The 27,119-nt window shown below is 53.7% G+C and overlaps 2 protein-coding genes across 4 annotated transcripts in view; one reads left to right on the top strand and one right to left on the bottom strand.

Annotated features, from left to right (window-relative positions):
- Positions 1-56: 56 nt before the first annotated feature.
- Positions 57-17,977, bottom strand: MTHFR (methylenetetrahydrofolate reductase). 2 transcript variants are annotated; one of them, XM_084651400.1, is made up of 12 exons: positions 17,836-17,977; positions 12,184-12,432; positions 10,590-10,828; positions 10,083-10,193; positions 9,695-9,888; positions 8,651-8,901; positions 7,076-7,210; positions 6,462-6,642; positions 5,513-5,695; positions 2,468-2,575; positions 2,025-2,144; positions 57-1,486 (listed from the first exon to the last, which is right to left on the bottom strand). In XM_084651400.1, exons 2-12 carry the CDS (start codon positions 12,420-12,422, stop codon positions 1,289-1,291), a joined length of 1,959 nt encoding a protein of 652 aa, XP_084507526.1. In that variant the 5' UTR covers positions 12,423-12,432; positions 17,836-17,977; the 3' UTR covers positions 57-1,288. The 2 variants fall into 2 exon arrangements, with proteins under 2 accessions (XP_084507526.1, XP_084507527.1); XM_084651401.1 differs by lacking the exon at positions 17,836-17,977 and adding an exon at positions 12,024-12,080 and having other exon boundaries at positions 12,184-12,322.
- CLCN6 (chloride voltage-gated channel 6) overlaps positions 17,958-27,119 on the top strand; it is a 24,398-nt gene continuing 15,236 nt past the window's right edge. For both annotated transcript variants that reach the window (XM_084651398.1, XM_084651399.1), the window contains exons 1-11: positions 17,958-18,149; positions 20,245-20,304; positions 20,998-21,063; positions 21,439-21,504; positions 22,312-22,378; positions 23,283-23,389; positions 23,638-23,764; positions 24,410-24,477; positions 25,420-25,478; positions 25,920-26,052; positions 26,958-27,071. In XM_084651398.1, coding sequence (XP_084507524.1) covers positions 18,069-18,149; positions 20,245-20,304; positions 20,998-21,063; positions 21,439-21,504; positions 22,312-22,378; positions 23,283-23,389; positions 23,638-23,764; positions 24,410-24,477; positions 25,420-25,478; positions 25,920-26,052; positions 26,958-27,071 — 948 coding nt within the window. In that variant the 5' untranslated portion in view covers positions 17,958-18,068. The remainder of the gene's footprint in view (positions 18,150-20,244; positions 20,305-20,997; positions 21,064-21,438; positions 21,505-22,311; positions 22,379-23,282; positions 23,390-23,637; positions 23,765-24,409; positions 24,478-25,419; positions 25,479-25,919; positions 26,053-26,957; positions 27,072-27,119) is intronic.

The following is a 27,119-nucleotide window of genomic DNA, read 5'->3' as shown; positions in this document are numbered from 1 at the left end:
GGAGAGACACTTACAACATGGTTTGGCCTGATCTTGCAGCACAGAAGACAACACTGCACAATTGAGGAACATGATCAGACTGGTACAGAATGATACAATAGATGGTACAGTCCCAGCAGCGTTGCAAAAGTGAACCATCTTTTAACTCTGTGAGACTTAGAGTGTTTACCCAGGTACCTCTACAGTGTAGGGATTAGGAATAGTTCATCCTGGCCTGAGCTGTCGGGAAAAGGAAAAAGCTCACACACCAACCGTGCATCATGTTGTGACACTTTTAAGGTTTCCCTTGAATTACTATAAAGCATGAGTATCCACTGTCGGGGGGTGAAATCCCCAGCACTGTTGGCCAGACTGTAGCAGGCTCAACCAGCTCTGTAGCCCAGCCCCCATGGTAGGTTGTGCGCACACCCCAATCTGCACCTGTGGAGACGATGGGCTGTAAAATCCAGGCCCTCAGCAGCTGGTGCATGAAACACACTAGCCCCAATGCTACAAACTCCTACCAGCTTGGCCTGGCTAGCCCCACCCTTCACGGTAAACACTGCTCCCTATAAGCAATCTCACTGTCACCCTTGAGCATGGAGAGGATGTTGGCATGACTCTAAAAACCACCTTCAGCTGTGGTAGAGCTGAACTGAGCTAAAATACAAATCAGTGCAGAGAGTGTGCACCCCATCTTATTGATCCAGAAATGAGGCATGCCTAGTGTCTGCTATTTATTAATTAATTCCTAATCACCAAACTAAAGATTAAACTGACCTGGAGAATTCCCTTATTCCCGTTCCTTTAAAAAACAAAAGGGGGGGGGGGGTTTGGGAGAAAACTTGACCAAGTCTTTTAGACCATGTAGTGTCCAACTTCCCCAGCACGCTGTCTCTGCTGCAGTGGGTGGGTGAGTCTCCACTACGATCACATTGAAACAAACCCTGAAGAGGACACTGAAAAAGCAGCTCGATCGTTTCTTAGAATGCAGCCTACAGCTCTGCTGGGAGGTTCAGGTGGTTCTAGCTGCCATTAGCATATGAGAACAGACAGTGGGACATGTTTTGTTTGTAACAGAGAGGGGTGTTGGGAGGCCCCTGATGGAGTCTCGCTCTGGGAGAGACGAGCATGTGCCTCGGGCAGAGCAGGCGAGAGAATGTGGCTCAATGAGGAGGCGAGAGCAGAGTGGATGTGGCCCTTGGGCGGAGTGTCTGGCTCCATGTCATGCCGAGCCGGGCTCCTCTTGCCCCCGGCAGTTGTGCTGCCTGCAGTGAGTGGGTGGATGGACGGAGTGAGCGGCTGTGACTCACTGCTCCGTGGGACAGTTCAAGAGCTCGAAAGTGTCCTCCATGACCTGCCACAGGCAGTTCTCCAGCGGGAACTCGTTGTCCACCAGGTTGACCAAGTAGTAGTTGTCATGGATGTACTGGATAATCATGCGAGAGGGAGACTCCTCTTCATACAGCTTAGCCCACTGCTCAATCCACAAAGCGAAGGCCTCATCCTGCCAGGACAAAGGCAGAGAGCATGGTACGGTCATCCCAAGCACATTCGTTACGGTAGCTGTGACTCCTACAATGTCGTCTAGGGCAGCTAGTCTTGGGAGGGGAAGAAAGTGCGTATGGCTTCGCATCTGCCCCACCCCACAGCTGAGGAGCTGGGCAGTAAATCAATGCATCCTCCTGCTTTCTAGAAACCATGTGCGTGTGTATTCTTTCACCAGTGCTGCTCAATACTGCCTCAGCCTCAACTGCTGTGGGAACTGGCCCAGAAATATGGGGGTTGGCACTCACGTCGCCCACTTCATATAGACAACAAATACATAATGGGGGAGGAAGGGGAAAATCTTGCAGTCCTCACTCAGGCAAAGCTCCCACTGCATAAGGACTAAAGAGCTCAGGATGGACTCCATCTAGGCACTAATGTGGTCCTGTGACTGTCCAGTGGGTCTTGATAAAGAAGAGACAAAAACCGCTAAACCCAACCTCTCTCTAACCACCGGCTGGGGATAAGTTCAATGTCAGCTGGCGTGGTGCTCTTACCTTCCAGTACATGAAGCTAACTGGATCCACAACCGTTGGCTGAATGATCTCTCTGCCTGGGAAGATGCCCCAGGTCACGGCGTTGGGCTGCAGATCAGGAGCATTGGTGATGTTTTCACCCTGCCAGGAGGAGGACGGGACATTGGAAGCGCCTTCTAGAGCAAGATGGTCCTGAGCGGGAAGTAGATGCAGTGGACCTGGTGCAAAGGTGCTTTTATAGGCACTACTTCCCTGAAATTAAACTACCCTCCATCAACCAAACGGTGAAAAGCCAACGGCTCAGGAAGGAGCTGCAGGGAATAGCTAGTGCTGCTTCGCCCTGTCCCATTACCAACTCCCATCTTCCTGCCCTGCTGGCAGACTCCCCCTCTCTCCTTAGGACTTAGGCCGCCTGCGTCTCCATGACGTGGCAGGAGGGAAGCGTCGGCTAAGCACACTCTTACCCGGACGTTGACAATGTGGTAATTCACTCGGAGCTCGTACTTCTTCATCTTCAGCACTTTAAGCAGCGCGGTGATGTTCTCGCTGGAGGTGAAGAATTCCAGGTATGCCTGCGTGGGCGGGAGGAAACAGAAGCCAAAACTCAGTGCAGTGCAGGGAAGGGAGGAACCAGTGGGGAAACCCAGCTATTGAGGATTCATCCAGTTTTCTGAAGCCCCAGTAGCTAAAATGGGGGAGGTACTAAGAAGAATCCATCCATCCCACCCCTCGAGACAGGCCCATACTATCCCCATTTTCTAGATGGGGAAATGGAGGTAAGTCCGTGGTAGAGCTGGGAATGGCCAAAGAAACAAAGTGCCCAGCACACAGAGGTACCACAGGGCACAAGCCCAATGTATTAATAATCCTTTGCAGACAGCCTCTTACCCATCCTCCTAGCTTCGGTTCTTCAGAGCGAAGGGGTGCAAAATCAAGTCTCCCTGTAGGCTCTGCAGTAGGGGATGCACCCAGGTAGCTAAGCCACAGCCTCCGCACCTGTCATTCCAGGCGCCCATAAAGCAGCAGGTGCTGGCTGTTTCTACGAGACTCAGGCTTGATATCTTTGTTCTGTGCTGCGCCCTCGTTGGCAATTTCACCCCCGTGGTCCGGTGAATGAAGCCGCAGAGGGTTATCCCAGCTGGGCTCTAATGGGGGCCTGGTCGTTCACAGCAGCACCTCTTTTGTCTGGTGTCCTCTGTGTGTGCCTAACATAGCCTAATTCCTCGTTTTCCCCGTTGGCTGCTGCTCTGGGCTGGATTCAGCAACTGCCTCCCTCCTAACAGCACTAGCTCGGTTTCCTGGCCATTGTGTTGGATGATTGATTTCCTTGCTCCTGGGGAATCTTTCTCCACTCAACTGTATTTGCCATCTGCTGGCCCAGCAGCTTTAACAATCCAAATCCCTTTGAATTAGCTTGTATTGTTCCCCACCATGTGCTCTGCTCCTACTGTTTACCTTGATTATGGGGGACCCCACAATAATCATAATAATGATCCGGCCCACGGGACCATCCTGCCCGGCCCCTGAGCTCCTGGCCGGGGAGGCTCGTCCCTGGACCTTCCCCTGCTGTCCCCCTTCCCCTGCAGCCATGCGGCACAATGCTCTGGACGGCGGGGCTGCAGAGCCCGGCTTGACCCAGTGCTCTGCTGCGCGGTGCGGCTGCCCGTCTTGGTGCAGCCGTCCTGCCAGACACCGGTGCTCCAGGTAGCGCGGTAAGGGGGCAGGGAGCAGGGGGGGTTGGATAGAGGGCAGGGGAGTTCAGGGGGTGGGCAGGGGTGTGGATAGGGGTCAGGGTCGTCAGAGGGTGGGGAACAGGGGTTGAATGGGGGCAGGAGTCCTACAGGGGCAGTCAGGAAGGAGAGGAGGGATTGGATGGGGCGGTGGGGCACCGTCGGGGGGCGGGGGGGTGGATGGGTCAGGGGTCCCGGGGGAGCAGTCAGGAGTGGAGGGTCCGGGGCCGGTCAGGGGACCGAGAGCAGGGAGGTTGGATGGGGCAGGAGTCCTGGGAGGGCGATCAGGGGGCAAGAAGTAGGGGGATCGGATAGGGGCAGGGGCCAGGCCATGCCTTGCTGTTTGGGGAGGCACAGCCTCCCCTAACCAGCCCTCCATACAATTTCAGAAACCCGATGCAGCCTTCAGACCAAAAAGTTTGCCCGCCCCTGGTCAGGGGACAGAGCGCTGATCTGGGAGGCCAGAGACCTGGGTTCTCTTCCTGGCTCTGTCACTAGTCAGCTGGGTAATCTTGGGCAAGCTATTTCCCCTCTCCATGCCTCAGTTTCCCTATCTGTAAACAGGGGATAATCAGCCTTTGTAAAGCGCCTTGAGATCTGATGAGATATGCTATGTAAGAATGAGGCATCCCTCTGAGTGAAACTGCAGGGAGAGTTCAGAGAAGCAGAATACCAAGACACACGCTGGAAGCTGACCAGGACACTGGGTTTAAGGTCATTAAAGATCCCCATGACTTTCTCAGTGTTCTATTTCATCCAAAGGACAGCACTTCCTGCGCCACCATGTGAGGGTCAGGACTGGCTCAGAGGGAAGAGCGCCACCTCCTGGATACCCCTGCAGGCAGCACTTAAAGTGGGGCCTGGTTCATGAGTGGATGGGAGGCATCCCAGGAAAACATAAGTAGCACTCTCCATCCCCAGATGTGAAACACTTCAAAGGCCGTTAAGTGGCACTGTCCCTATTTTACAGATGGGGAAATAGAGGTTCGTAGGTTAACTGGCTTGCCCAAGGCAACACAACAAGTCAGTGGAAGAGCTAGAAGTACAGTCCCAATCTCCTGCCAGATCTCCCTGCCTGCTCTTGCACAAGACGGCAGACTAACAGCAAGCTGGCAGAAAATTCCCTTATTGGGCATATAGCCAGATGCTATCACTTCCTGTGGTGCAGGTTTTTGGAAAGTAATGAGCAGAAAGGTCTGGGAGGGAGCTCAGGGAATTTAAACTAGATGTGTCCTTAACCCAACAAACCCCAGCTCTGAAATAAGTAGCTTTGGAAAAGAGGGTGAATGGAAGAGGCTGGTACAGCAGCCTTGGGACACAGGCATTGGGGTAGGACTACCCAGATGGCAAAAGCCTGCCTTCCAGTGAGAGGCTTTATCTATCTATCCATGAGGAGATTGACAGGTGACTGGACCATGGTCTAGAAGTGCCTAGGAGGAGAAGATTCCTGATGATAAAGGGCTCTTCAATCTTAGCAGGCAAAGGCGTCACAAGATCCAATGGCTGGAAGCTGAAGTTAGACAAATTCAGACTAGAAATCAAGTCCCATATTTTAACAGCGAGGGTAATTAGCTGCTGGAATGAATTATCTAGAGATGGGGTCATCATGTGAAGCTTCAAAAATCTAGGCTGGATCTCTTTCTACACAGGTACTTCTAGCTCAACCAGCTGATACCGGGCTGGATGCAGAAATCGAACAACGTTCTTTGATCTCCTGCATAAGAGACCAGACTAGATGCTAAGGGTCCTTTCTAGCCGTACACATCTATGGTTTAGTACCTTCTGGAAGACATAGCCCCCACTGGGCCCCCAGCCCACGATGGGGTCAGTGGACGGTCTGCCATTGATGTTTGGCTGGGAGTTGATGGTCAGGATTCCTCTTCTGTTCACCTTGTCCAGCTGCTCCTTCAAGAGGTTGGTTTCAGCAGCGAGAGGGTCGTCGTTCCAGGGCAGGCAGGTCACCTGCAGGAAGGAAAGAGGCTATCCATTACCATAACCTCACAGCACCAGGCAATGCCGCCTCAAACAAGACTCCAGTGGGTGCGGACATGGCTGCCCACCTCACAGGGCAGATGAGCTAGTGAGAGCACATCCCACAGGTGCTCTTACCTTGTACAAGGCTGACAGCTCCCTTCTGGGTGCAAGTCAAAATCCCAGACAGCTTCTTTAAAGCCCTACATGGTCTAGGACAGTGGTCCCCAACCTTTCTTGTGGGAATAGCCTACTGGGCAGGCGCCAGACACCCCACCGCCGAAATGCTGCCGAGAAACGGCAACACTTCTCGGCGACATTTCCGCAGTGGGGAGTCCTGCGGGCACACAAAAATGCCCTGGCAGGTGCCACATTGAGGATCCCTGGTCTAGGGCACCCTGTCTGAGACCCCTTTCAAACCAGGGGGGCTTTTCAGCTTGCGGTCCCCAAGGCTGAACTCATGGGGGTTGTCCCTTCTTACCAGGTGCGCCACTACTCTGATCTTGGCCCTTTCACAGCACAAGGACATCTTTATCCAGGCTTGTTCCTAGCTCCCCCGTGCTGAGAGTCCCCTCCCCCACGGTCACAGAGTGGGTTTGGCAGAGGACTGCCCTGACCCCCTGTGTAAAGGAATGTCACAGGGCGCTTGACACCTTTGAGATAAGCACCACTGTCTCTCTCTGAGCCAGTCCTTGTTGCCCTGCCCCACTCTCCAATGAGCCTCCCTCTCTGTTCTCAGCCCCAGGCCTTCACTCACCTTGTGCCCCTCCCTGTTGGGCTCGCAGGAGATGTAACAGGTGAACACCTCGAAGACGCTTTCCTCACTTGTCAGCTCCTCCCCCCACATCTTCAGGAGCTCCTCCCGCGGCGACTTGCTCTTCAGGTAGAAGAGGTAATAGTCCTTCAGCTCGCCGAAGGCTGGCGAGGAAGAGTTCCCCCTGCGGGATGGCACAGAGAGACTAGGTGTACATGCTGCCTGTGGTGGAATGTGACCTGCTTGACTGTTCCAGCGGGTGGGAAAAAAGCCACACCCCAAGGTGCGGGGGGAGAGTAGCAAATACGATCAACCAGAGATCTGCACCCCACCACGTTGGGGCCACCCACTCAACCCCACCCAGCAGCTCATCCCCTCATGCAGCTCTGAGCTACTGGGCACCACCAGAGGTTCTCCTAGCAAAGTATCACCAGATGGGCTCAGTGACGGGACTCCAAAAGGCTCTTGAAACGAGTCCAGCAGCCTCTGCCTGTCCTACAGAGACGTCTTCCATTTCAAGTGATGTCGGAGCGGAGCGGATGGTCCCATTACTCAGATGGCTTCCTGCTCCACTCCCCACCGGCTCCAGCCCCCTTTGGCCTAGGCCAGAGACTCACCAGCGACCATTGGGGAAATCATCCCATTCCTGAGTTCGGTGAATGTAGCTCTTTGGCCTGGAGGCCCAGAAAATAGGCCGGACGTCTTCGACTCTTCTCTTGGGGTGGGCGCTGACTGCCCAGGGCAGAGGCCGCCTTGGGGGAAAATAGAGATTATTAGGATGGCTTCTCTGTAACGGATTCCCTGCTTTGGGACTGAAAGCACCGCGAGTAAATGCGTTTTACGAGAGAGGCAGGGTTCTGGGGCAGGCTGAACGGCAAGGGCTGAATCAGAATTGAGAGTCGTCGCTGCATCCAGAGAGGCACTTCCCTACAGAGCGGACACCTCTCCTCCATTCAGGAGATGGCGGCTCATGCCAAGGCATTCATTATCCCCCTCTCGCGTATGCTCCCAGGCAGCTGGGCAGTTTGTTAAAGATGAAATACACAGGATGGGCACCTGCCCTTTTCTGGGGGCTAGACAGACCTGAACATTGCTCGACATTGGTGAGGCCTCATCTGGAGTACTGTGTCCAGTTTTGGGCCCCACACTTCAAGAAGGATGTGGATAAACTGGAGAGAGTCCAGCGAAGGGCAACAAAAATGATTAGGGGACTGGAACACATGAGTTATGAGGAGAGGCTGAGGGAGCTGGGATTGTTTAGCCTGCAGAAGAGAAGAATGAGGGGGGATTTGATAGCTGCTTTCAACTACCTGAAAGGGGGTTCCAAAGAGGATGGCTCTAGACTGTTCTCAATGGTAGCAGATGACAGAACGAGGAGTAATGGTCTCAAGTTGCAGTGGGGAAGGTTTAGATTGGATATTAGGAAAAACTTTTTCACTAAGAGGGTGGTGAAACACTGGAATGCGTTACCTAGGGAGGTGGTAGAATCTCCTTCCTTAGAGGTTTTTAAGGTCAGGCTTGACAAAGCCCTGGCTGGGATGATTTAACTGGGACTCGGTCCTGCTTTGAGCAGGGGGTTGGACTAGATGACCTTCAGGGGTCCCTTCCAACCCTGATATTCTATGATTCTATGAAAGGTTGGCTATTTTTAAAGAAAAAAAAGACCCCAATGTTTGTGTCTCCCACCCTTGCTGGACAGCCCCCTGCTCGACTATTGAACATTTTCTCTACTGCTGCCGGAGATCACAGTAGGACCTTACTCAGCACTTAACACCAACAGGCGGAGAAGATGAAAAGTTCTTGTCTCCTGGCTGCTCGTCAGGCATTTACGTTAAGTGTTTGCCCAAAAAACCCCAAACAAACAAAGCCACAACAAACCCACACATACACCACAAAACAAACCCCGCCAATAGGTTTAACCAGTCCAACTACAAACCACCTTCCCCTCAGTTGCTGCAGCTCTCACCCCCTTGGTACTTAGAGGTCACAATCCTCCCAGCTTTCCAGTCACCCACAGAGTACTCCAGGGAAGGCCGGACCGAAATTTCTAATGTATTGATACAAACAGAAGGAGAGCGTGGCGGTGTGCGGGTGGAAAGCCACCAGCTCTTTTTCTTTCCTTTACAGGTCATATCTCTTGAAGGTGCAGCTGTGACAGGAGGAAGATGCCCCAGGAGTAGCTCTCTGCTCACCTGGGATCCTCTTTCCAAATGCCCAGACGTTTGAGGATTTCAGTGGTGGCCACTTCTCTGTTGAGGGTGTAGAAATGCAGGCCGGACACCATGCCGCTGTCCAGCAGCTCCCGGCACATGGACGCCGCCAACTCCACCCCGTAGTTCCGGATGGCTGCATCGTTGTCCTTGATGGGCTCGATCACTTCTTTGATCTCCTGCGGCACCTCGAGTTTGGAGAGCTTCACGAGCTGGCGCAGAGAATGGTAACCCTGGGCATGGGATACAAGGGGAACAGGGAAGGGTAATACCCAAGGGAAAGGGTCAAGGCTGCTAACGAGGTCTCTCAATTTTCAGACCAGATCTGCTCCCCAGCCAGTTGACAAGGTAACATCTGTACCAGGAAAGAGTTTTTATAGTAGTCAAAACAGTAGACTTTGAATCAGGACTCCTGGGTTCTGTTCCCATCTTTATCACTGACTTTTAGTGCAACCTCAGACAAATCACTTTAACCTGTCTACACTCCATTCCCCCTGTCCCCAATCTTTAAAAAGGGGGAAGTATTTACCCCCTTCAAAGGGGGCAGGCAACTGGGGGGGCGGGAGCGGGGGTTAATTCATGTCTGAAAAGCACTCGAGACCCCCACAGGCAAGGCAGAAGCGTAAAGAGGAATGCAAAGCTCCCAGCCGCTGTTCTGTACTGTAGCATCCCGGCTGGTGTCTTTAGACTGTAAAACTCTTCAGGGAAGAGACATGCGGTTATTGGCTTGGCACTGTTCAGCCAATGGCTCCAGTTTACCCATTGCATCGTGCTACGCATGCTTATTGACATGCCTAATAAAGACCTCCTGGAAAGGTGGCTCCCACCATCCTTCCATTACTTTGTTCTGCTATGTTTTCGCTTTGCAGGGACAAGAGTCAGACAACACTCAGCACCCTCATCTCCCAGTGACTTAGAGCTTTAGTGGAGAGTGCTTGGGAGCTGGCAAGATTTAGCTCAAAAATCCAGCCATGAACCCCTCCTGGCTGCTCACTTCGCCCTCCTGGCAAGGGCTGGGGATCTCACCTGTATGGGAAAGATGCCAGGTACGATGGGGCAGGTGATGCCAATGGCCTGACAGTCCTTCATGAACGCAAGGAAGGTCTCGGACCTGAAGAAGAGCTGCGTGATGATGAAGTCAGCTCCAGCAGAGACTTTCTCTTTCAGGTGCCTCAGGTCAGCTTCATAGCTCTCGGCTTCAGGGTGGCCCTTGGGGTAACCTTCAGAGAGAAGAGGAGGAGCTGAGCCAGGAGGCAGCCCGCTCACTCTTCCAGAGCCTCAGTCATGCTGGGGCATCAAACATCTGAACCGTCCAGCACCCACAAGCCGTCGCTCAGAGTCCTGCCAGCACAGTCTGGTCCCCACGGTCAGAGGCAAACCCCGCCACAGCTGGCCCATAAAAAGATGCGTTTACCTGCCACGCAGATGTCAAAATAGTCATCGAACTCGCAGCGAATGTGCTTCACCAAGTCGATGGCGTAGTTGAAGCCTTCCACCTCTTCCTCCCACTCCTCGCCAATGGGGTCTGCGTGAGGAGACATGGAGACGGGTCTGACCCAGGGCCTGTGTATAGCAAAGCTCAACCAGCGCTAGATGGGCCGCCCATTAGAGAGGAAGAGGAAATGGAGTCTCCAAGTTCACTGGCTTCCTTACTTGGTTCCACCCATGGGCCCTTCACCTCCCCCCCCCGAGATGGAGACACCACGCCTTCTGGGTCAGGGTTAACTCCTCTCAGCCCTAATCCAGAGGCCTGAGGCAACAGGGAGAACAGATTCAGACAGATGCTTAACCACATGGCCCCAGAACTGGGAGGGATGTTAGATCGCCAGGTTGGTTCATTCCGGCTCCTCCCACAGAGGAGTCGCTCGCTGGAGGTGAGGGTAACTCTGGCATTATCCCCAGGGCAGAGAGGAATGCTCACCTCCTCGCAGTGCCATGATGTTCTTCAGCCCCAGACGCTTGGCCTTCTGCAGGTGCCCTGTGATCTCCTCCTTGGTCTGGTTGCAACATGTCATGTGCAAGACGGTCTCCAGGCCACAGTAGTTGACGGCTGTGTTGGCGATGATCATGGAGGAGGTCTCCTTGTCAGAGCCTGGGTCCCCTGCCGGGTGCCAAGTCACATCAATGAAGAGGGGGCCGCCCATCCCCATGCGGTCAAACCTGCAGATTAGAACAGAAGCAGTTTATTGCTAGCCTCTGGGGGTGCTGCCACCCGCACGCCTGGGATATCGCACTCAGCGCCAGGCACCTCACTACCGGACAGCGTGTGGCAGACGAGAGGGAATTTGGATCAGAGCAGCAAGAACAATTACTAGGCTGGAGCAGCCACCTCAGGAGAAGAGACCGAGAGCTAACTCGCTCCAGGTTGGTGAAGGAACCACTAAGGGCCACTGGCAGATCAACACCACAGAGGCGAGACCATGTTCAGGGATAGCCAAACAGGTGGAACTAGCAGTTTGGGCAAGATTTTTTTTTTAAAAGAGGGGGAATTCTAGGTTGGATCTACCAGAAGCTTCCTCCCAGCCACATCTAGGAGGCTGTGGCATCATCTTCCAAAGGAGAAGGTGGCAGGCCCGTGGCTATGATACGCATCTAGGGAATAGGGTACAATGGGGACTACTGGGAATAAGCAGGCGCTGCTGGGGCCATTGGGAGGGGAACTAATAGGTCTAATCCAAGTCCAGATTCCAAACGGAGGCCTGCTCCAGATGCCAGAGACTCCCCTGCCTTCAGCGCTGCTGCAGCTGCTTACCCCAGGCTGGAACCTGGCCATGGCATGGAAAGCAGGGCCCTGCTATTTCATTAGCACAGCACGGAGGTTTTCAAACCACACCTTTCCCTTTCGATGTTGCCACGGTGACTTGTGACCAGAGAGGCCCTTTCTGCACGGGCTGGGCACAAGAGGCAGAGCGTTCACGTTACACAGCACTGCAGGGGTTTGGCCTGGACACGCAGGGAGAGACTCCCACCAGGATGGGGAAAAGATCGGGGCCTAAAGCATCTAGATGACCAGAAAGCAAGCAGGATTCATGTTGCCAAGGCCATGGGCCCCGCAAGACTAGACCAGCCACCGGTCCATTTAGTTTGGTCATTGCCAGGGGCAAAAACTAATACACGATGCTTCCTGGAGAGACACCCATACACACCCCACCAATGCACCTACTAGATCCTGCACACTAAGCAAGTGGAGGATTCCTTTCTGCCCCCCTGCCTGACCCCACAGTGATCAGCTCAGACTCTAAAGCATGAGAGTGGATTCACCTTTAGCAGGAATATGTTCGCATACAAAATGATCCAGCCCCCTTAGTAATCTCACCATGGTGTTTAACTCTACAGGGATGCAAAGATGAATTACCTGGAGTCCATCACCCTTCTCAGCAGGGAAGCACAGAACCATTACCTGCTTCTTCACCTGGAAGGGAGACAGAGCACAGGCCTGAACCGGCTCTATCAGGCTGTCCCCCAGTCAAAGCCATCACACCTCCTCCCCGTTCCCCCCACCCCACAGGTCTCACCTGGAGATCAGATTGACCGCACCATTGGCCGTCCGCGGGGGGAAGAACTCCAAGGAGAACCACTTGTCCCCGGAGTCGTATCGCCGGCGCATCTTCTCCCGCAGCCGCTCATGGCGCTCAGCATCCAGGACCGGGGTGGAGCATCGCGAGCTGTCCTTGGAGCTCTCACTGCCGCTGCTGCTGCCCTCCGACCTGGAACTGGCACTCCCACTGCTGGCGCTGTGGGGCTCGTTGACCATGATGCGCTCTCTGGGAGGGGGCGAGGGGAGGAGGGTGGGTGTCACTGCCTAGGGGCTTTTGTGGGGTGACTAGGAAGGCAGTTTATGGGAGGCTGCTCCAAGCAGGAGCTGGAAGAGGGTGCCGGAAGACAAGGGGGATCACAGGGCACAGGATGTAGGAGGAATGCATGTTGCCTCCCTGTTGTCAACGATCCACCACACTTGAAGATTTCAGTGGGGCTGGAAGGAGACTCAGGAGTTGTTAATCACTCCACACCCTCCCTTCCCTGAACTCTCCGTCCATGTCTGCTCAATGGTTTTTAACAGTACAGAAATCCCACTGAGCAGTGATAAGATCTGAGGAGCAGCAATGGGTCCTGAGCCCTCACCAGAACAGCAGGGCCAGCTGAATGACCTTGGCGCCTGCTAATGCTCCCAAGGCGTTCTGGCGGGTATGGCAGTCCCTGCCTCCAAACTAGCTCCTACAAGACCCTAGTCAGCCCTACTTAGCAGCTGCGCGTGGAGATCAGCCTGAGTATGCAGTGATGGAGAGCAGTCAGTGGACCTTATTCACCCCGGTGTAACTCTGCTAAAGCCTAAAGTTAAACAGGAGTGATTTTGTCCCTCATCGGAATCAGTAGGTTTAAGAGTTTCTTTCTGAACTTTCAAATGCTTTACAATTTATTTACCGCAGCGTCCTCGTGCAGCTTGTGAAGGTCAGTCTGACCTTCTGGACAGGGACTGGGGTTGCCAGCAGCTCTGTCCAGAGTGGGCTGCGTCCAGCCACCTCTCTAGCACAAGATGTGCCCACAGCAGGGCCATGCTGTCTCTCTTCTGTTTATTCCCAAACAGCAATGTTTCTTAAAATAGCTTGGGGAGAAAGGCTGGATCACTACCCTCAGAACCCTGCCCTCAAGCCCATAGTCTTCTTCTCTGTCAGAAGTCAGATGGAAAAGTCCAGCACGGTCAGCTAGTCACAACGGCCTGACATGTGCCGTGTGTGTTCCCTACGGTCTGTTACCTAGTGCTGTGTCCAGTCTGGCATCACAAGAATCTGCCTTCAGCTGAGAACTCTCCCATCACCCAGCATTCCTTTCGAATGAGATTCTCCCCATCCTGCATTCCCCTCTACACACATCCTCCTTGTCCATGCACTCAGCATTCCCGTCCCCTGAGAACCTCTTCCCAAAACACCATGCTGGAATGCCTGGATGCAAGCTAGGAAAAGTCCTCTTGTCTGCCAGGGCGGCCAAAGGGAATGTAGTTATTCCTTGGGGGACAAGCTGCCAATCAACCCCCTTCAAAATGGGGATGAACTGACTGACTGGCAAGTCTAACCTGAGCCCGGGAATGAAAACAGCCTGGCCTGCTGCTGGTCTTGTAGCAAGATCAGCACTTTACACTTGCTTTACAGATGGCGACGCAGAGATGCAGGGAGATGAAGTGACATGCCCAAAGACACACAGCAAGTCAGTGGCAGAGCTGGGAACAGACTCCAGGCCTCTTAACTCCCAATTCGGAGCATGGCTCCCTGGCCTAGAGGGCCTTGATAAGTGTCTCTTCTCAGCTGCTCTCCACCCGGTGCTTTGGAAAGAAGGAGCATACAGTCCAGCTCATCCCAGGACAGGCTGCTTTAACTTCTGTTTGGAGGAAGCGACAGCACAAATCCTGTACTTATGGCACCACCTGTCCATGTCACCCAAACCAGCCACGGGTAGGTGGACTTTGCTCCTCCTTTGCTGCTTGCATGAGGGCTCAGGCTGAAAGGCTCAGGAGAAAGGCTTAGCCTCGCCTCTGGGGACCCATCCAGCTGGCAGGAGTGGTGAAAAAGGAGCAGGGAGGCTGCTGATGCTGGGCCTCCAATCTCTTGTGTGCGTACAGACCGGATGTGTGTACAGAGCAGTCACGGTAACAATTACAACTGGAGCAGAACCAACCAGAAGCAGCATAAAAACTCTGATCCTGGCATCCAGTAAGTGAGAAGCGAAGCCTGATCCTCTCCACTCCCACCATCATTGTTCTAACCCACAGCACAGAAGTGGGTGTTAGTGGTTAGCCCAGTGGTTCTCAACCCACAGCCCAATCAGCACAGCTGCGGCCCATGCGACATCCTCAGGGGCCAATATAGGTCGTATTGGATGCAGTCCACAATGGTAAATAGGTTGAGAACCACTGGGTTAGACCAAAGGTACTGACTGGGAATCCTAACTCATGGGGTCTCTTCCCAGCTCTGTTACTGAGTTGCTGCAGTTCCTTGGGCAAGTCACATATGTGCCTCAGTTTCCCTATCTGGGATTATATCTCCACCTCCAGGGAAGGGTTGAGGCTTCATTCATTAGGGTCTGTACTGTGCTTTGAGGCCCTCTGATGAAAGGGGCAAGAGGAGGACAATTGATTATTGTAAGCCTGGAAAAGGAGCCTGCAGATAAGGTATCTCCACCAGCAATATGCCAGGCCACGCCCTCATCCTCAGATTCAATAAGGGCTTATTGGCAAGAGAAGCCAGACAAGCGGCCGGTAACAGGTGAGAGACAATCATCTACCCAGCCTCTGCCTTCACCGTAGGTTTCGTTCATTCCCTGTATCCACTGGCTGTTATTGACCTGATTGCTTGGGTTTGCACAGCCGCAGGGGAGACAGCAAGGAGAGGTTGGAGAGCAAGAGCATTAGCAGGAGAGAGGATAATAGCTCACACGGCCTCAGTAACTAATGGAGTTACAAGGGGAAAGGTGGCTGGAGATAGAAGGCCCTGAGGCTGGGACTTGCTGCTCTGTGAAGTCAGGAGGTGAAAAGTTTCAGAGAGGCAAAAATCTTCGCCCAGGCTTCAGAGCCAGACCCCGTGGTGGTGAAAGAGGAGATAACGTGGCTTTTCTTCCAAGGACTGGATTGGGACAGCTTGGCCCCCGGCCACACTAATCAGTTATTCACCTTAAATAACCCCCAAGGCAAGTACAAGAAGGAGCATATGAGTACATGCCTAGCTGCTCAGACAGATTGTCCCTCCCCCAAGCAGAGCAGAACTAACAACCAAAACAGGGTGCTGCCAGGCAGGGCTTGTGATGGACATTACTTCCCAGCTTTGGGATGGGAGGTGTAGGAGGCATCCTGGCTGGGTCCCACATTCCCCTGACCCTGGGGGAGCAGTCCACTCTCCCAGGTCTCCTGAGCCAGGTGCACCTCTCCCCTGTGCATCTTAAGCCAGGCAGCCTAACACAGTGGTTCTCAACCAGGGGTACTTATACCCCTGGGGGTACGCAGAGGTCTTCCAGTGGGTACATCAACTCATCTAGAGATTTGCCTAGTTTTACAACATGCTACATAAAAAGTGTAGCGAAGTCCGTACAAACTAAAATTTAATACAGACAATGACTTTATACTGAAATATAAGTCATATTAATATATAAGAAATATATTTATATTCTGATTTATTTTATAACTATATTGTAAAAATGAGAAAGTAAAAGCAATTTTTTAGTAATAATGTACTGTGACACTTTTTTGTACTTTTATGTCTGATTTTTGTCAGCAAGCGGTTTTTAAGTGAGGGGAAACTTGGGGGTATGCAAGACAAATCAGACTCCTGAAAAGGGGACAGGAGTCTGGAAAGGCTGAGAGTACTGTACAGATTAAAGAAGGGGAGGCCAGGACTCCAGGGTTCTAATCTCAGCTCTCCCACTGACTGTGATCCCTCTGTTTCCCCATCTGTAAAATGGAACTAATATTATTTCTAATAATGGGGGTGGGGGGTATTGTCCATCTCTATCAGCCCACAAGCCCCTTTCCCCTACTTCCAAACAGGCAACTGCTGCCAGCCCAGGGAGGCTGGGTCCATGCCAGTTTGCCTATACTCCAGGATGAAGATATCCCCATAAGGGCTGGAGTACAGCTGGTCAGAAAGATTGCCTAAAATAAAAAAAACCTAAACATTTTGGGGGAAACTGGGGAGGGGGTGTTTCAGAATCTGCTGATTCATCAATTGAGCCATTTTACAGGAACAGTTCAGTTACCACTGTCTGGACAGTTTGTAGGCAACCTGCATAGGCTTCTTGTCAACTCCCAGGCTGGGCTCCTTGCCAACCTGCTTGGAAGTCAGTCAGGGCTTGCTCCACTGCAGCCAGCCTGGGAGCACATTTCATTTGGGAAACACCCCGGTTCAGTTTCCAAAACAAAACACACTGTGAAATTTCAGTTCAGTGAAAATTGTCAGGTTTTCACCGTTTTGTGCCAGTCCTGCACAGGGAACTTTTTTGAAATCTCAAACCTTTCCTCTGAGCGGAACAACAGTTTCCCACCCAGCTCAAGGCAGGAGTCTCCCTCTCTTTTCCCCTAAATCTCCCCCTTCCCCGGTTCTGCGCTGTCCTGCCTCGGGGCTCCCTTGGGCTCTGGGTGCTCACTGTGTGTCTCCGACCCTATTCTGTGTGTCCCCTATTCTTTCAGCTCCACCCCTGCAATGCATCTGAGCTCCCCCACCGAGCCTGACCAGAGATGGGGGCCTGATCCGGGGTCTCTCCCCCACGCACGCACCCAGCCCGGGGATTGGGGGCCTGATCCGGGGTCTCTCCCCCACGCACGCACCCAGCCCGGGGATGGGGGGGCCTGATCCGGGGTCTCTCCCCCACGCACGCACCCAGCCCGGGGATGGGGGGGCCTGATCCGGGGTCTCTCCCCCACGCACGCACCCAGCCCGGGGATGGGGGGGCCTGATCCGGGGTCTCTCCCCCACGCACGCACCCAGCCCGGGGATGGGGGGGCCTGATCCGGGGTCTCTCCCCCACGCACGCACCCAGCCCGGGGATGGGGGGGCCTGATCCGGGGTCTCTCCCCCACGCACGCACCCAGCCCGGGGATGGGGGGGCCTGATCCGGGGTCTCTCCCCCACGCACGCACCCAGCCCGGGGATGGGGGGGCCTGATCCGGGGTCTCTCCCCCACGCACGCACCCAGCCCGGGGATGGGGGGGCCTGATCCGGGGTCTCTCCCCCACGCACGCACCCAGCCCGGGGATGGGGGGGCCTGATCCGGGGTCTCTTCCCCCACGCACGCACCCAGCCCGGGGATGGGGGGGCCTGATCCGGGGTCTCTTCCCCCACGCACGCACCCAGCCCGGGGATGGGGGGGGCCTGATCCGGGGTCTCCCCCCCCACGCACGCACCCAGCCCGGGGATTGGGGGCCTGATCCGGGGTCTCTCCCCCACGCACGCACCCAGCCCGGGGATGGGGGGGCCTGATCCGGGGTCTCTCCCCCACGCACGCACCCAGCCCGGGGATGGGGGCCTGATCCGGGGTCTCTCCCCCACGCACGCACCCAGCCCGGGGATGGGGGCCTGATCCGGGGTCTCTTCCCCCACGCGCGCACCCAGCCCGGGGATGGGGGCCTGATCCAGGGTCTCCCCCCCAGGCCGCGCCGCCCGGATCCGGGCTCCCCCCGCACGTACCCCGGCCTCCAGCTGTCTCAGCTCCACCAAGTTCCTGCACGTGCCCGTTGCCACGGGAGCGCGCGTTAAATTCCTCTCCCCGGGGGAGGAGTCGCCCAGCGGGCCTCCCTCTCGTCACGTGACCCAGAACCCGCCATTCCCCCCGCCCACCTCACGCGCCTCCTCGCACGTGGGGCGAGACCAGGCGGGGACGAGGGAGACGTCACGTGAGGGGTGGGTGGCGGCGGCGGAAGATGGCGGGGTGCGGGGCCCCCTGGTGGTACTGCTGCTGCCCGTGCTGCGGGGAGAGGGAGAGCCGCACCCCGGAGGAGCTGGTAGGCGGCTGGGGGGGAGCCGCTGGGAGCCGGGGGGGGCTGGGCGTGGGGCGTGGGGCGGAGCGGCTGGGAGCCGGGGGGGGCTGGGCGTGGGGCGGGGGGGGAGCCGCTGGAAGCCGGGGGGGGTTGGGCGTGGGGCGGGGGGGGAGCCGCTGGGAGCCGGGGGGGGGCTGGGCGTGGGGCGGGGGGGGAGCCGCTGGGAGCGGGAGGGGGCTGGGCGTGGGGCGGGGGGGGAGCCGCTGGGGGGCTGGGCGTGGGGGGGGAGCCGCTGGGAGCCGGGGGGGGTTGGGCGGGGGGGGAGCCGCTGGGAGCGGGGGGGGGCTGGGCGTGGGTCGGGGGGGGAGCCGCTGGGAGCCGGGGGGGGCTGGGCGTGGGGCGGGGGGGGAGCCGCTGGGAGCCGGGGGGGGCTGGGCGTGGGGCGGGGGGGGGAGCCGCTGGGAGCGGGGGGGGGGCTGGGCGGGGGGGAGCCGCTGCAGGGCAGGGGCCGGGGGGGTGTCTGGAGCAGAGCGCAGCGGCCCCTTTTCCTTTATGCAAATAGCCTCATACAAGTGTCTGGGGCTTTCTGTCTCCTTGGCAGCCAGGGCAGGCGGAGTCCTCCCGCCCCGCCCCTGCACCTCCTAACTCCTCCCCCCCCCCGGGAGTCCTTTGCTTTCACCATGGCTCTTTGTCTGCCCTTGGCTTTCCCCTTGCTTCTCCCACCTCCTCCCCGGCTCAGCCCGGCTGTAATGTCTCTTTGTCTCCCGTACAGCTCAGGGTTGGGGCTGCCCGTTCTGTTAACTCGTCTTGTCTCTTCATTGCTCTCTGCTGCAGTAGAGCAAGCAGGTGGGAAGGGGCGCGGGAGTTTGAAATGAGACAAAAGGGTCGGAGTTAAATGGGTTAGGGGAAAAGGAGCCATTCTCTGGCCTCAGTTTCTCTTGCTAACCTTTCACCTGTGTGCCATGCAAAATCATCCCCTCTCTAAACACACACGCGCGGCTCTGTCCTATCTGCCTTCAGCTGTCTTTGTTTGTACTGTGTTCTGGCTTGACACCTCTGGTGTTCATACTGTAGATCCCTTTCCTTTATTCTTTCTGCCCCACTCATACTGTGGGTATCGAAATCTAAAATAACACAGGTGCAGGTGAGAGCAGAAATTCATCACAGCTAAAGTGGAATACGTTTCTAAGGAATTGAACACGAGATGAAGGGTACATGTCTGTACAGTAGCTGGGAGGTGTAATTCCCAGCTCGGGTGGACAGACGTCTGCTAGCTCTGCTTGAGCGAGCAGCAAAAAATTGTGTGGCTACAGCGATGGGGGCCAGCCACCCAAGTACGTACCCTGGGGTTGGTAGGGATTGTGCTCAGGCAGGTAGTTTGAGCAGCCACTGCTATTTGTAGATGCTAGCTTGAGCAGTGCTACTACAGGTATGTCTACCTGAGCTGGGAATCGTACCTCCCAGCTGCTGTGTAGACGTGCCCTGAGAGTAAGGAACTCCTGAGTTACAGCGTTGGCTGTGCCAATGTTTTTCTGGGCAAGTCCTATAACTCTTGTGTTTGTTTCCCCATCTCTAAAAAAGAGGTAATACTTTCCTGCCTTGAGGTGCTTTGTGTGGGTTAGTTAATGTTTGTAAAGCGCTTTGATAAGGTGCGTTATAAGTGTGGATCATTACTAGGATGCTGGGTTTGAATATATCAGTTTAGCTCCAGATTCTGCTTTCTTCGGGCTGTCTACGAGTTGGAATATCCTTCTTCCCATTATGTTCTTGGATTGAGGGTTGGCTATCCTTGCAGAGTGGCATGGGGAGGCCATTTTTCATCTATGCTAGCTTTAGGGAGTGCAAGAATGTGAATTACGCTTCACCTGCTGCTTGGCGTGCCATGCTAGTTCTGCCTCACACAGCTGGCTCTACTCTTCTCTCCAGCAGTAGGACCTGGGGAAGTGGCAACTCCCCTCTCCAGCGTTTTGGAGCACTTCCCTGCACTAGGCCCCCTACAACCTGGGGACCTGGATTAACCAGTGCAATGATAACAAACACCAGTCAGTGCACAATATCTGGTGCCTGTACATTAGCTCTCCTGATAATTCTCCTGCTACCTCTGGGGTTTGTTTCATAGACTATCCTCGGGGAAACACAGGAAGAAGATGACGAAATTCTTCCACGCAAGGACTATGAGGTGAGAAACTAAATAGTTGCAGCTTGTGAAATGACAGATTTCAGAGTAGCAGCCGTGTTAGTCTGTATTCGCAAAAAAAAAAGGAGTACTAGTGGCACCTTAGAGACTAACCAATTTATCTGAGCATAAGCTTTCGTGAGCTACAGCTCACTTCATCAGAATACTGAGCCCTGTAGAACCCTTCATGTAATACATAGCTTTTAGGGGGAGAAGGATTAGGTATATCATTTTGATGCAGTCCATAGCGCTGTGAAATTGGAGTCTCTGTCAAGCTAAAAATCCTATTTAAATCATGTGTGTTACGACTACTTTAGATTAAAACGGGATTGAAAATTTCAGTTGCTTTCCATTTCCTATGCTTGGTTAGTTTTGTATTTCACACAGTCTGGGCAATAAACTAGATTGGCTTGTTTCCCTTCCTGGTTCAGATGTGCTGCTAATGTAGGGTTTGGGTTTCCAGCCCTACAGGGATAATGTTTCAATCTCTCAAAACCTCTGTTTTCATTGAAATTGCTCCCAAACACTTGTATTCTTAGTGGGGTCTGCCAAGCCTACATATAGGGCCTGAACTATTGCAGTGACCCTTAACATGCTTCCCCATCCCCTGCTGTGAGCCTCCTAGTTCTAGATAAGCCTCAGCGTGATCAGTTTCAGCTGCTTATCTCCCATTAACCCTGTGGTGTTCTTTGCCAGAGCTTGGATTATGACCGGTGTATCAATGACCCCTACTTGGAAGTACTGGAAAGCATGGACAACAAGGTAGGAGCCTGTTCTCTCTCTCCCATTTTGTTGGTTTAAGAGAGCTAAATCCATAGAAATATCCTCCACTGCAGTCAGGTTTGGCTGACCCCCATTCCCATGGGAGAAGTATTGTTTACCCTTGTGCTCTGCTCAGCTTTTATATCAAAAGGGCAGAAATAGGCTCCCACAGCACCCAGGACCTTCCCTGAGCCTCAGGTTTAACGTGATATATTTATCATTCAAACTCCCTCTCCCAGATGCTCCTCAGGATACTTGTCTGTGCCCACTGTTTTCTCTCTCCAGTTCTGTCCCAGCTGGTGACTGTGATGTCACATTTCTCTGGTCCCCATTTGTGTATACTTTGACTTGCTTATATTGCCTTGCCCTAAACAGAAAGGCCGGAGGTATGAAGCGGTGAAGTGGGTGATGGTTTTCGCCATTGGAGTCTGCACTGGACTGGTAAGGAGCCTACTGGGTGGGAAGCAGGGAAATTATTAGAACCAAAGACCCATTAGGAGAGTGCCTTGTGTTTCATTAAGAAGATTGCTTTGTCTGTGGCTGGTGCTGGGCCTTTCTGAGTATCACAAGAGAATGCATCTGAATTATCTTCTTTCTAAAGGGCGGGGTTTTTTTGCTATAAGTCATCTCGGTGTCTTTTCCTTACAAGGTTTACCTTGCAGATCCCCAAAGGCTAATAGTCTGCTTGCAGTGAAACCTGCCTTAAGAAACCACTTAATGGAATGATCAAATAGGACAGAATTGTATCCTCAGATGTACTGTGAATATTAGCTTCACTGTGTACGTGTTTGGGTCTTCTGGGGTGCCTGTGAAGTTGGGGGTGGTTTGTGCATGTCTCAGGTTTAATACAGACTGTCAAGACCTGGACTCTGTTGACAAAGCTGATGGATTCCACTGCAGCTTGCTCCTACTGCTGATATGCTCACATGGGAGTATCTCTTTCCTAGCTCTTAACAATTTGCCCAGGCAGTCATATGGAAAGCTCATTGCCTCATCTTGGCTATAGGATGGGGGTGGATGTGTCTGAGAAGAGCATAGCAGGGAGTGAGTCTGAGTACCTGGAGTTACTTTGCCTTGACTCTCCTTCCCCACTTGTGGGATTTAGCAGCCTGTGCAGGAGCTGTCATGCATAATTGCTGCATTACCAGTGTTCTGTCAGACTGCAGCTGTCTCAGTGGGGTGATCTGTTGGCATTTGCAAGTAATTGATCTCTGATGCCAGGTCTCTCCTCTTCTCTCTCTTTCACAGGTGGGTCTATTTGTGGATTTCTTTGTGCGACTCTTTTCCCAACTCAAATTCCATGTGGTACAAACCTGTATCCTTTATGTGGTTCCTGCCTTATTGTTGGACTCAGGTGGCCTCTTTCTTTTAAAACCAGAGCCTGGTCCTGAAAGGGTTAGTTCCATTAGAGGACTCTCCTGGGCGGAGGGGTTTGTTAACCACTAAACTTCCTACTGTGGATTCTGCTCAGTAGCTGGGAAAGTCCCCCTGGCAGAGGTGACAGACCGTGAGTAGCATGGTTTACATGGTTTACGGGTACTTTCTGGCCCAGTCTTCCTACCGCTGAAGCCATTGGCAAAATTCAGTTCACCAGGATCTGGGCTTTGAATCACTGGGACCAAGAGCTGGATTCTGGAAGAGAAACCGGCCCCAGTAAATGCTGTAAAAAATGCTTGCCATGGAGGGTCTCTGCAGTGCCTTCAGAATGATTTGACAGGAAATCGTCAGCATTATCTGTTAGACCCACCCTGTGGCTCTCTAATCCTCATGCTTCCCTGGCTCCTTCTCAGAGGAGCTGCCTAATACTTCATGCACAGAAGGTGCCATCAGCATTTCTCGTTGTCCCTCTCTGTTGCTGGGCCCTGTGAATTGTCCGGTTGGACAGCACGTAAAAGGGGAAAGCATAAGGTGCTCGCAGTGAAGATGGAAGTCGAGACCACTTTGTGGTTGCTGGGTGTAGTAACCACGGAGTGGGCTGCCACTTTCTGGGAAACACCGATCCATGAAAGAACATCATGGGCCTGTCAGATGCTCTTGCTGGCTTGTGGTTTGGGCATCTTAGGCTTAGACCAGCTTGGTCAGAGGGCTGTGATGGGAACCTGCTTTCTGAAGGCTGGTGGCTGGAATAGGAGATTCAGCCTTGGGTCCTGTTAATGGGCCCTACAGAGTGTGTTGGCTGAGGTGTGTGTGTTCCTGTTGCCTTGACTCCCTCCTTGCAGCGGTGGAGGAGTGCAGTGAGAAGGGCTGCCTTGCCATGTCGCTGCTGGAGCTGCTGGGGTTTAACCTGACCTTCATCTTCCTTGCCAGCCTTCTTGTCCTGATCGAGGTGAGACTGCTATTAATATACCCTTTCCTCCCCTCTCTGTCCCTGCTATCAAACAGGTAATGCCCATGAAGTCTGTTGCTCTGAAATCTTGGGTCGGAAGGTGCTGCAGGAGGGCATTTTACAAAGACTAATGAATTCAGCCTCTCGATGCGCTGTTTCCCCTAGTCCCTTTCTGCATTCATTGGTGGGGGCTCCTCAGTCTGCTGAGGTGCTGACGCACCGTGGTGTTTAATGTGTCCTCCTCCTAGCCCGTGGCAGCTGGCTCTGGAATTCCGGAGATTAAATGTTACCTGAACGGAGTGAAGGTGCCAGGGATAGTCCGTCTCCGGACACTGGTGTGCAAGGCTCTGGGAGTACTCTTCAGCGTAGCCGGAGGTAAGAGGAAGCTGCCAGATGCATCATGGACTAAGTGTGTGATGGTGGGGAACAGAGTTTGACTGAAAATCTCCAGGTGGGCAGGTCAGTAGTGGCTCTGCACCTTTATAGCCGGTGATGGGAAGGAGAACAGAGACTCTGGTCGGTAAATGCTGTCTGAGTGCCAGGAACACGCTGCCTAGAGCTACCTGAACAAGCAGCAGGAAGCATTTCACCCACTATGCCTTGGGAGAGTGCAGACACCTGGGGAGAACAGCCCTCTTTGATGGGTGTATTTAGTGCACTCCCAGTGCCGAGCCTCGGGTGCGTGGCTGATGTCCGCACTGTGCAGAAGCATGTGTTGGCACAACACGTATGCCCCCCGCCCCCGGGACATGCCTGCCTGGCGCTGCGTGGAATATGGACATCCTGGAGTCATGCTGCTCCTGAATTTCTCCCTTTGATCACGTCTCCAGGAGCAGGCAGTGCCCCTACTTTGGCGGGTCTGCACTCAGCCTCCGTGTTGGAAACTAGTTCTACACAGGCACGGGGGTGACTGGTTTCTGTGCCCCATGGCAAAGCAGTGCTGGCCCCCTCTCCTGGTACTGCAGAACAGGGCGGAGCGTGCTGGGTTTGTCTGCAATGAGAACGCTTTCTGTTTTTCAGGACTCTTTGTAGGGAAGGAGGGCCCCATGATACACAGTGGCGCTATTGTGGGGGCTGGCTTGCCTCAGGTTAGTGCTGGAAATGCTCTGAGACGCTCTGCGACTTGGGCTCTGCCCCTCTCAACCCCTTGGTTAAGATCAGGTGTCGTGTCTGTTAGATATGTTCTCTTAGAAGCTAAAGTAATGACGGAGGGATGACATGGCTGAGTTGGCCTCGTTCTGCACCCTCTCCGCTGTGCGTTTCTAGGTCACAAGTTTGGGCCATCTTAAATCCGTATAAGCGCCATAACCTCCTCCCTCAATCACCTGGTGAGGGCTGCTACAGGCTCAGGAGGAACCCAGCACTGAGCAGGGATAAAGATGGGATCCCCTCTCTGGGCAGTGGCTCCTCCTAGGCGTGTGAATAAGGCAAACAGCAGCACAGTGTAGCTGTTCGCACTGTGCCAGAACAGCTGACAAACGGAAGAGTCCTTTCTCCTGAGGGCAGACACTGCCTCCTGGCTCGGCCTCGCGGCCTCTGGCGTGTGAATGCTGGCTTCATGACCCCAGTGCTGGGGTGTCTGGAGAGCCTCTCTGTTTGTGCTGAGAGACGAAAAGGAAATGAACTCTAATCCCCAATGGGATACAGTGCCTGTTTAGGCCAAGATGTTGCAGGAAGGGAAGGGAGCATTGGACGTTCCTCTCTCTCACGGTGAGAGGAGAGAAAACCCCGGAGACTGGTCAGCAGAAGCAGGTAGTGTGTACTTTGCAGAACCCTCCCGGGACAAAGCTCCCAGCATGCGCTGAGCTCTGTAAATAGGATCTGCTAGAAGAGGAACCAGTACCTTATCGTAAAGTACATTTCCTTGTCTGCTTTCCCTCCGCCAGGGTGTACAGTTGGAGTAACAAGATGTAGGCAGAAAAGTGCGGTGTTTCCCAAGCATTGGCTGCTCCCAAAGGGGTGTTGTGGGAGGGAGGGGCTGCCTTGGTTCATCACCGTGTCAGTTTTGACTCTGTCCTTTTGTTTTTCAGTTCCAGAGCATCTCCTTTAGGAAGATCCAGTTTAACTTTCCCTATTTCCGAAGTGACAGGTACTGTACCTGAGAGGGGGGGCCTGGTAGGGTGGAGAGGGGGTGCTAGATTGGGTGGGTCAGTCAGCTGGAGCCTGTTAGCCCAATGGAGAGAAGGTACATAGTTGTATTTCCAGGTGAGACTCCTTCCTGCGGCACCTTGCCTCCCCCACAATCCTCTTGGTGCGCAGCCCCCTCCAAAAGGTGTTGGGGACACAAGATTTGTCATAATGTATCAGACCACTGGTCCCTTCAATCCCATATTGAAAGTACTGGCCACAGCCAGACGTACTACTTTAGGGAGAGATGATAAACCCGACAGCAGCTAGCTAACTGCATCATGCTGGGGACAGCTGGCTGCCCCTATCAAGAAATTAGTTTAGTCCTAGGCTTGATTCCCCTTTTCCGAGTTCCTTCCGGATTCTGCCTTGATAAACTCACATTGTTTCTCTCTGTGCTTAGGGACAAAAGGGACTTTGTATCTGCAGGGGCCGCTGCGGGGGTTGCTGCAGCCTTTGGGGCCCCAATCGGGGGCACTCTGTTCAGCTTGGAAGAAGGTTCCTCCTTCTGGAACCAGGGGCTCACGTGGAAAGTGGTGAGAACTTTGGCTCTTTGGGTTCCCCTTCCCTGTGAGAGGGGACTCGAGCTGGAAGCCAGAGAGCTCGGCTGTGACGAACCTGAGATTCTTGAATCTCTCAAGCTGAGCTCTCCTGGCACAATGTGAACTGCTTGCAGTGTTGATGCTAGAGAATTATAGCTGGGGGTCAGTGGTGCTTCCCAGGAATGCAGTCGGGAAGGAATTGTTCCACGTTGTTGGGGCAGCTCTGAGAAATGGCTTTGCTCCTGTGTTTCTTCCAGGCAGTGGGAGTACAGTAGGCGGAGGTTCGATTCCTGCGTCCCCATGTGCTGTGAGAAAGAGACTTTGCTTTGCCTTAGGGTTGGAGAAATTCTCTGACTCAGATTGCTGCATTGGGCTGGAGTTGGCAGAGTTCTCAGAACACATCAGATTGTACTAGAATAGCAATCTTTGGTGTTGTGACTTGGCCTTTTTTTTTTTTTTTTGCCAAACACTTTGCGCATCTTGGAAGCAGTGGCAGACTCCCATCTCCAGAGTGGATTAAAAGAGCAGAGGGCTTCCCCAAGATTGTAATCCAATCCAGAGCCAATTTAGGCCTCAATTTATAAATTACACACACCAACAAGCTGTGTACATGCCCTGTAATTGATTCTAGCTGCTGCAGCTCAGTGCCCATGACCAGAATGAGGGGCTTGTTGCAGGAATTACTGAGCTAAATTCTATGGAGCTATGTTATGCAAGAGGTCAGAATAGGGGATCACAATGGTCTCTTGTGGCCTTATTTTCTGAACACAGTAAAAAGATTAAATTTTGGAAGTGCCAGTAGGTTGCAAGCTCCCTTCCCCAGACATGATTTGTGTGGAAAGACTGGCCTTGTCGCCACTGACCTGGGTGTTTTTCTTCCTGCCTCTCTCTTTCTCCAGCTCTTTTGTTCCATGGCTGCTACCTTCACTCTGAACTTCTTCCGCTCCGGGATTCAGTTCAGAAGTTGGGGATCTTTCCAGCTACCTGGGCTGCTAAACTTTGGGGAGTTCAAGGTGTGTTGTGCTTGCTTTACTGCCTCTCCAGTTGCCCCGGATTGTAGC

Source organism: Lepidochelys olivacea, assembly GCF_965140295.1.
Source record: "Lepidochelys olivacea isolate rLepOli2 genome assembly, chromosome: 18".
Classification (NCBI taxonomy): Eukaryota; Metazoa; Chordata; order Testudines; family Cheloniidae; genus Lepidochelys; species Lepidochelys olivacea.
The sequence above is the reverse complement of the archived record's forward strand: the minus strand, read 5'-3'. Positions and strand labels throughout refer to the sequence as shown.

Bases quoted from the DNA above. Each gene is read 5' to 3' on its own strand.
- MTHFR (XM_084651400.1), bottom strand. From the start codon at position 12,422: ATGGTCAACGAGCCCCACAGCGCCAGCAGTGGGAGTGCCAGTTCCAGG. The intron at 8,902-9,694 runs GTGAGATCCCCA...TCCCATGCCCAG, and splicing joins CTGGCATCTTTCCCATACAG to GGTTACCATTCTCTGCGCCA. The intron at 6,643-7,075 runs GTGAGTCTCTGG...GCCATCCCGCAG, and splicing joins GATTTCCCCAATGGTCGCTG to GGGGAACTCTTCCTCGCCAG.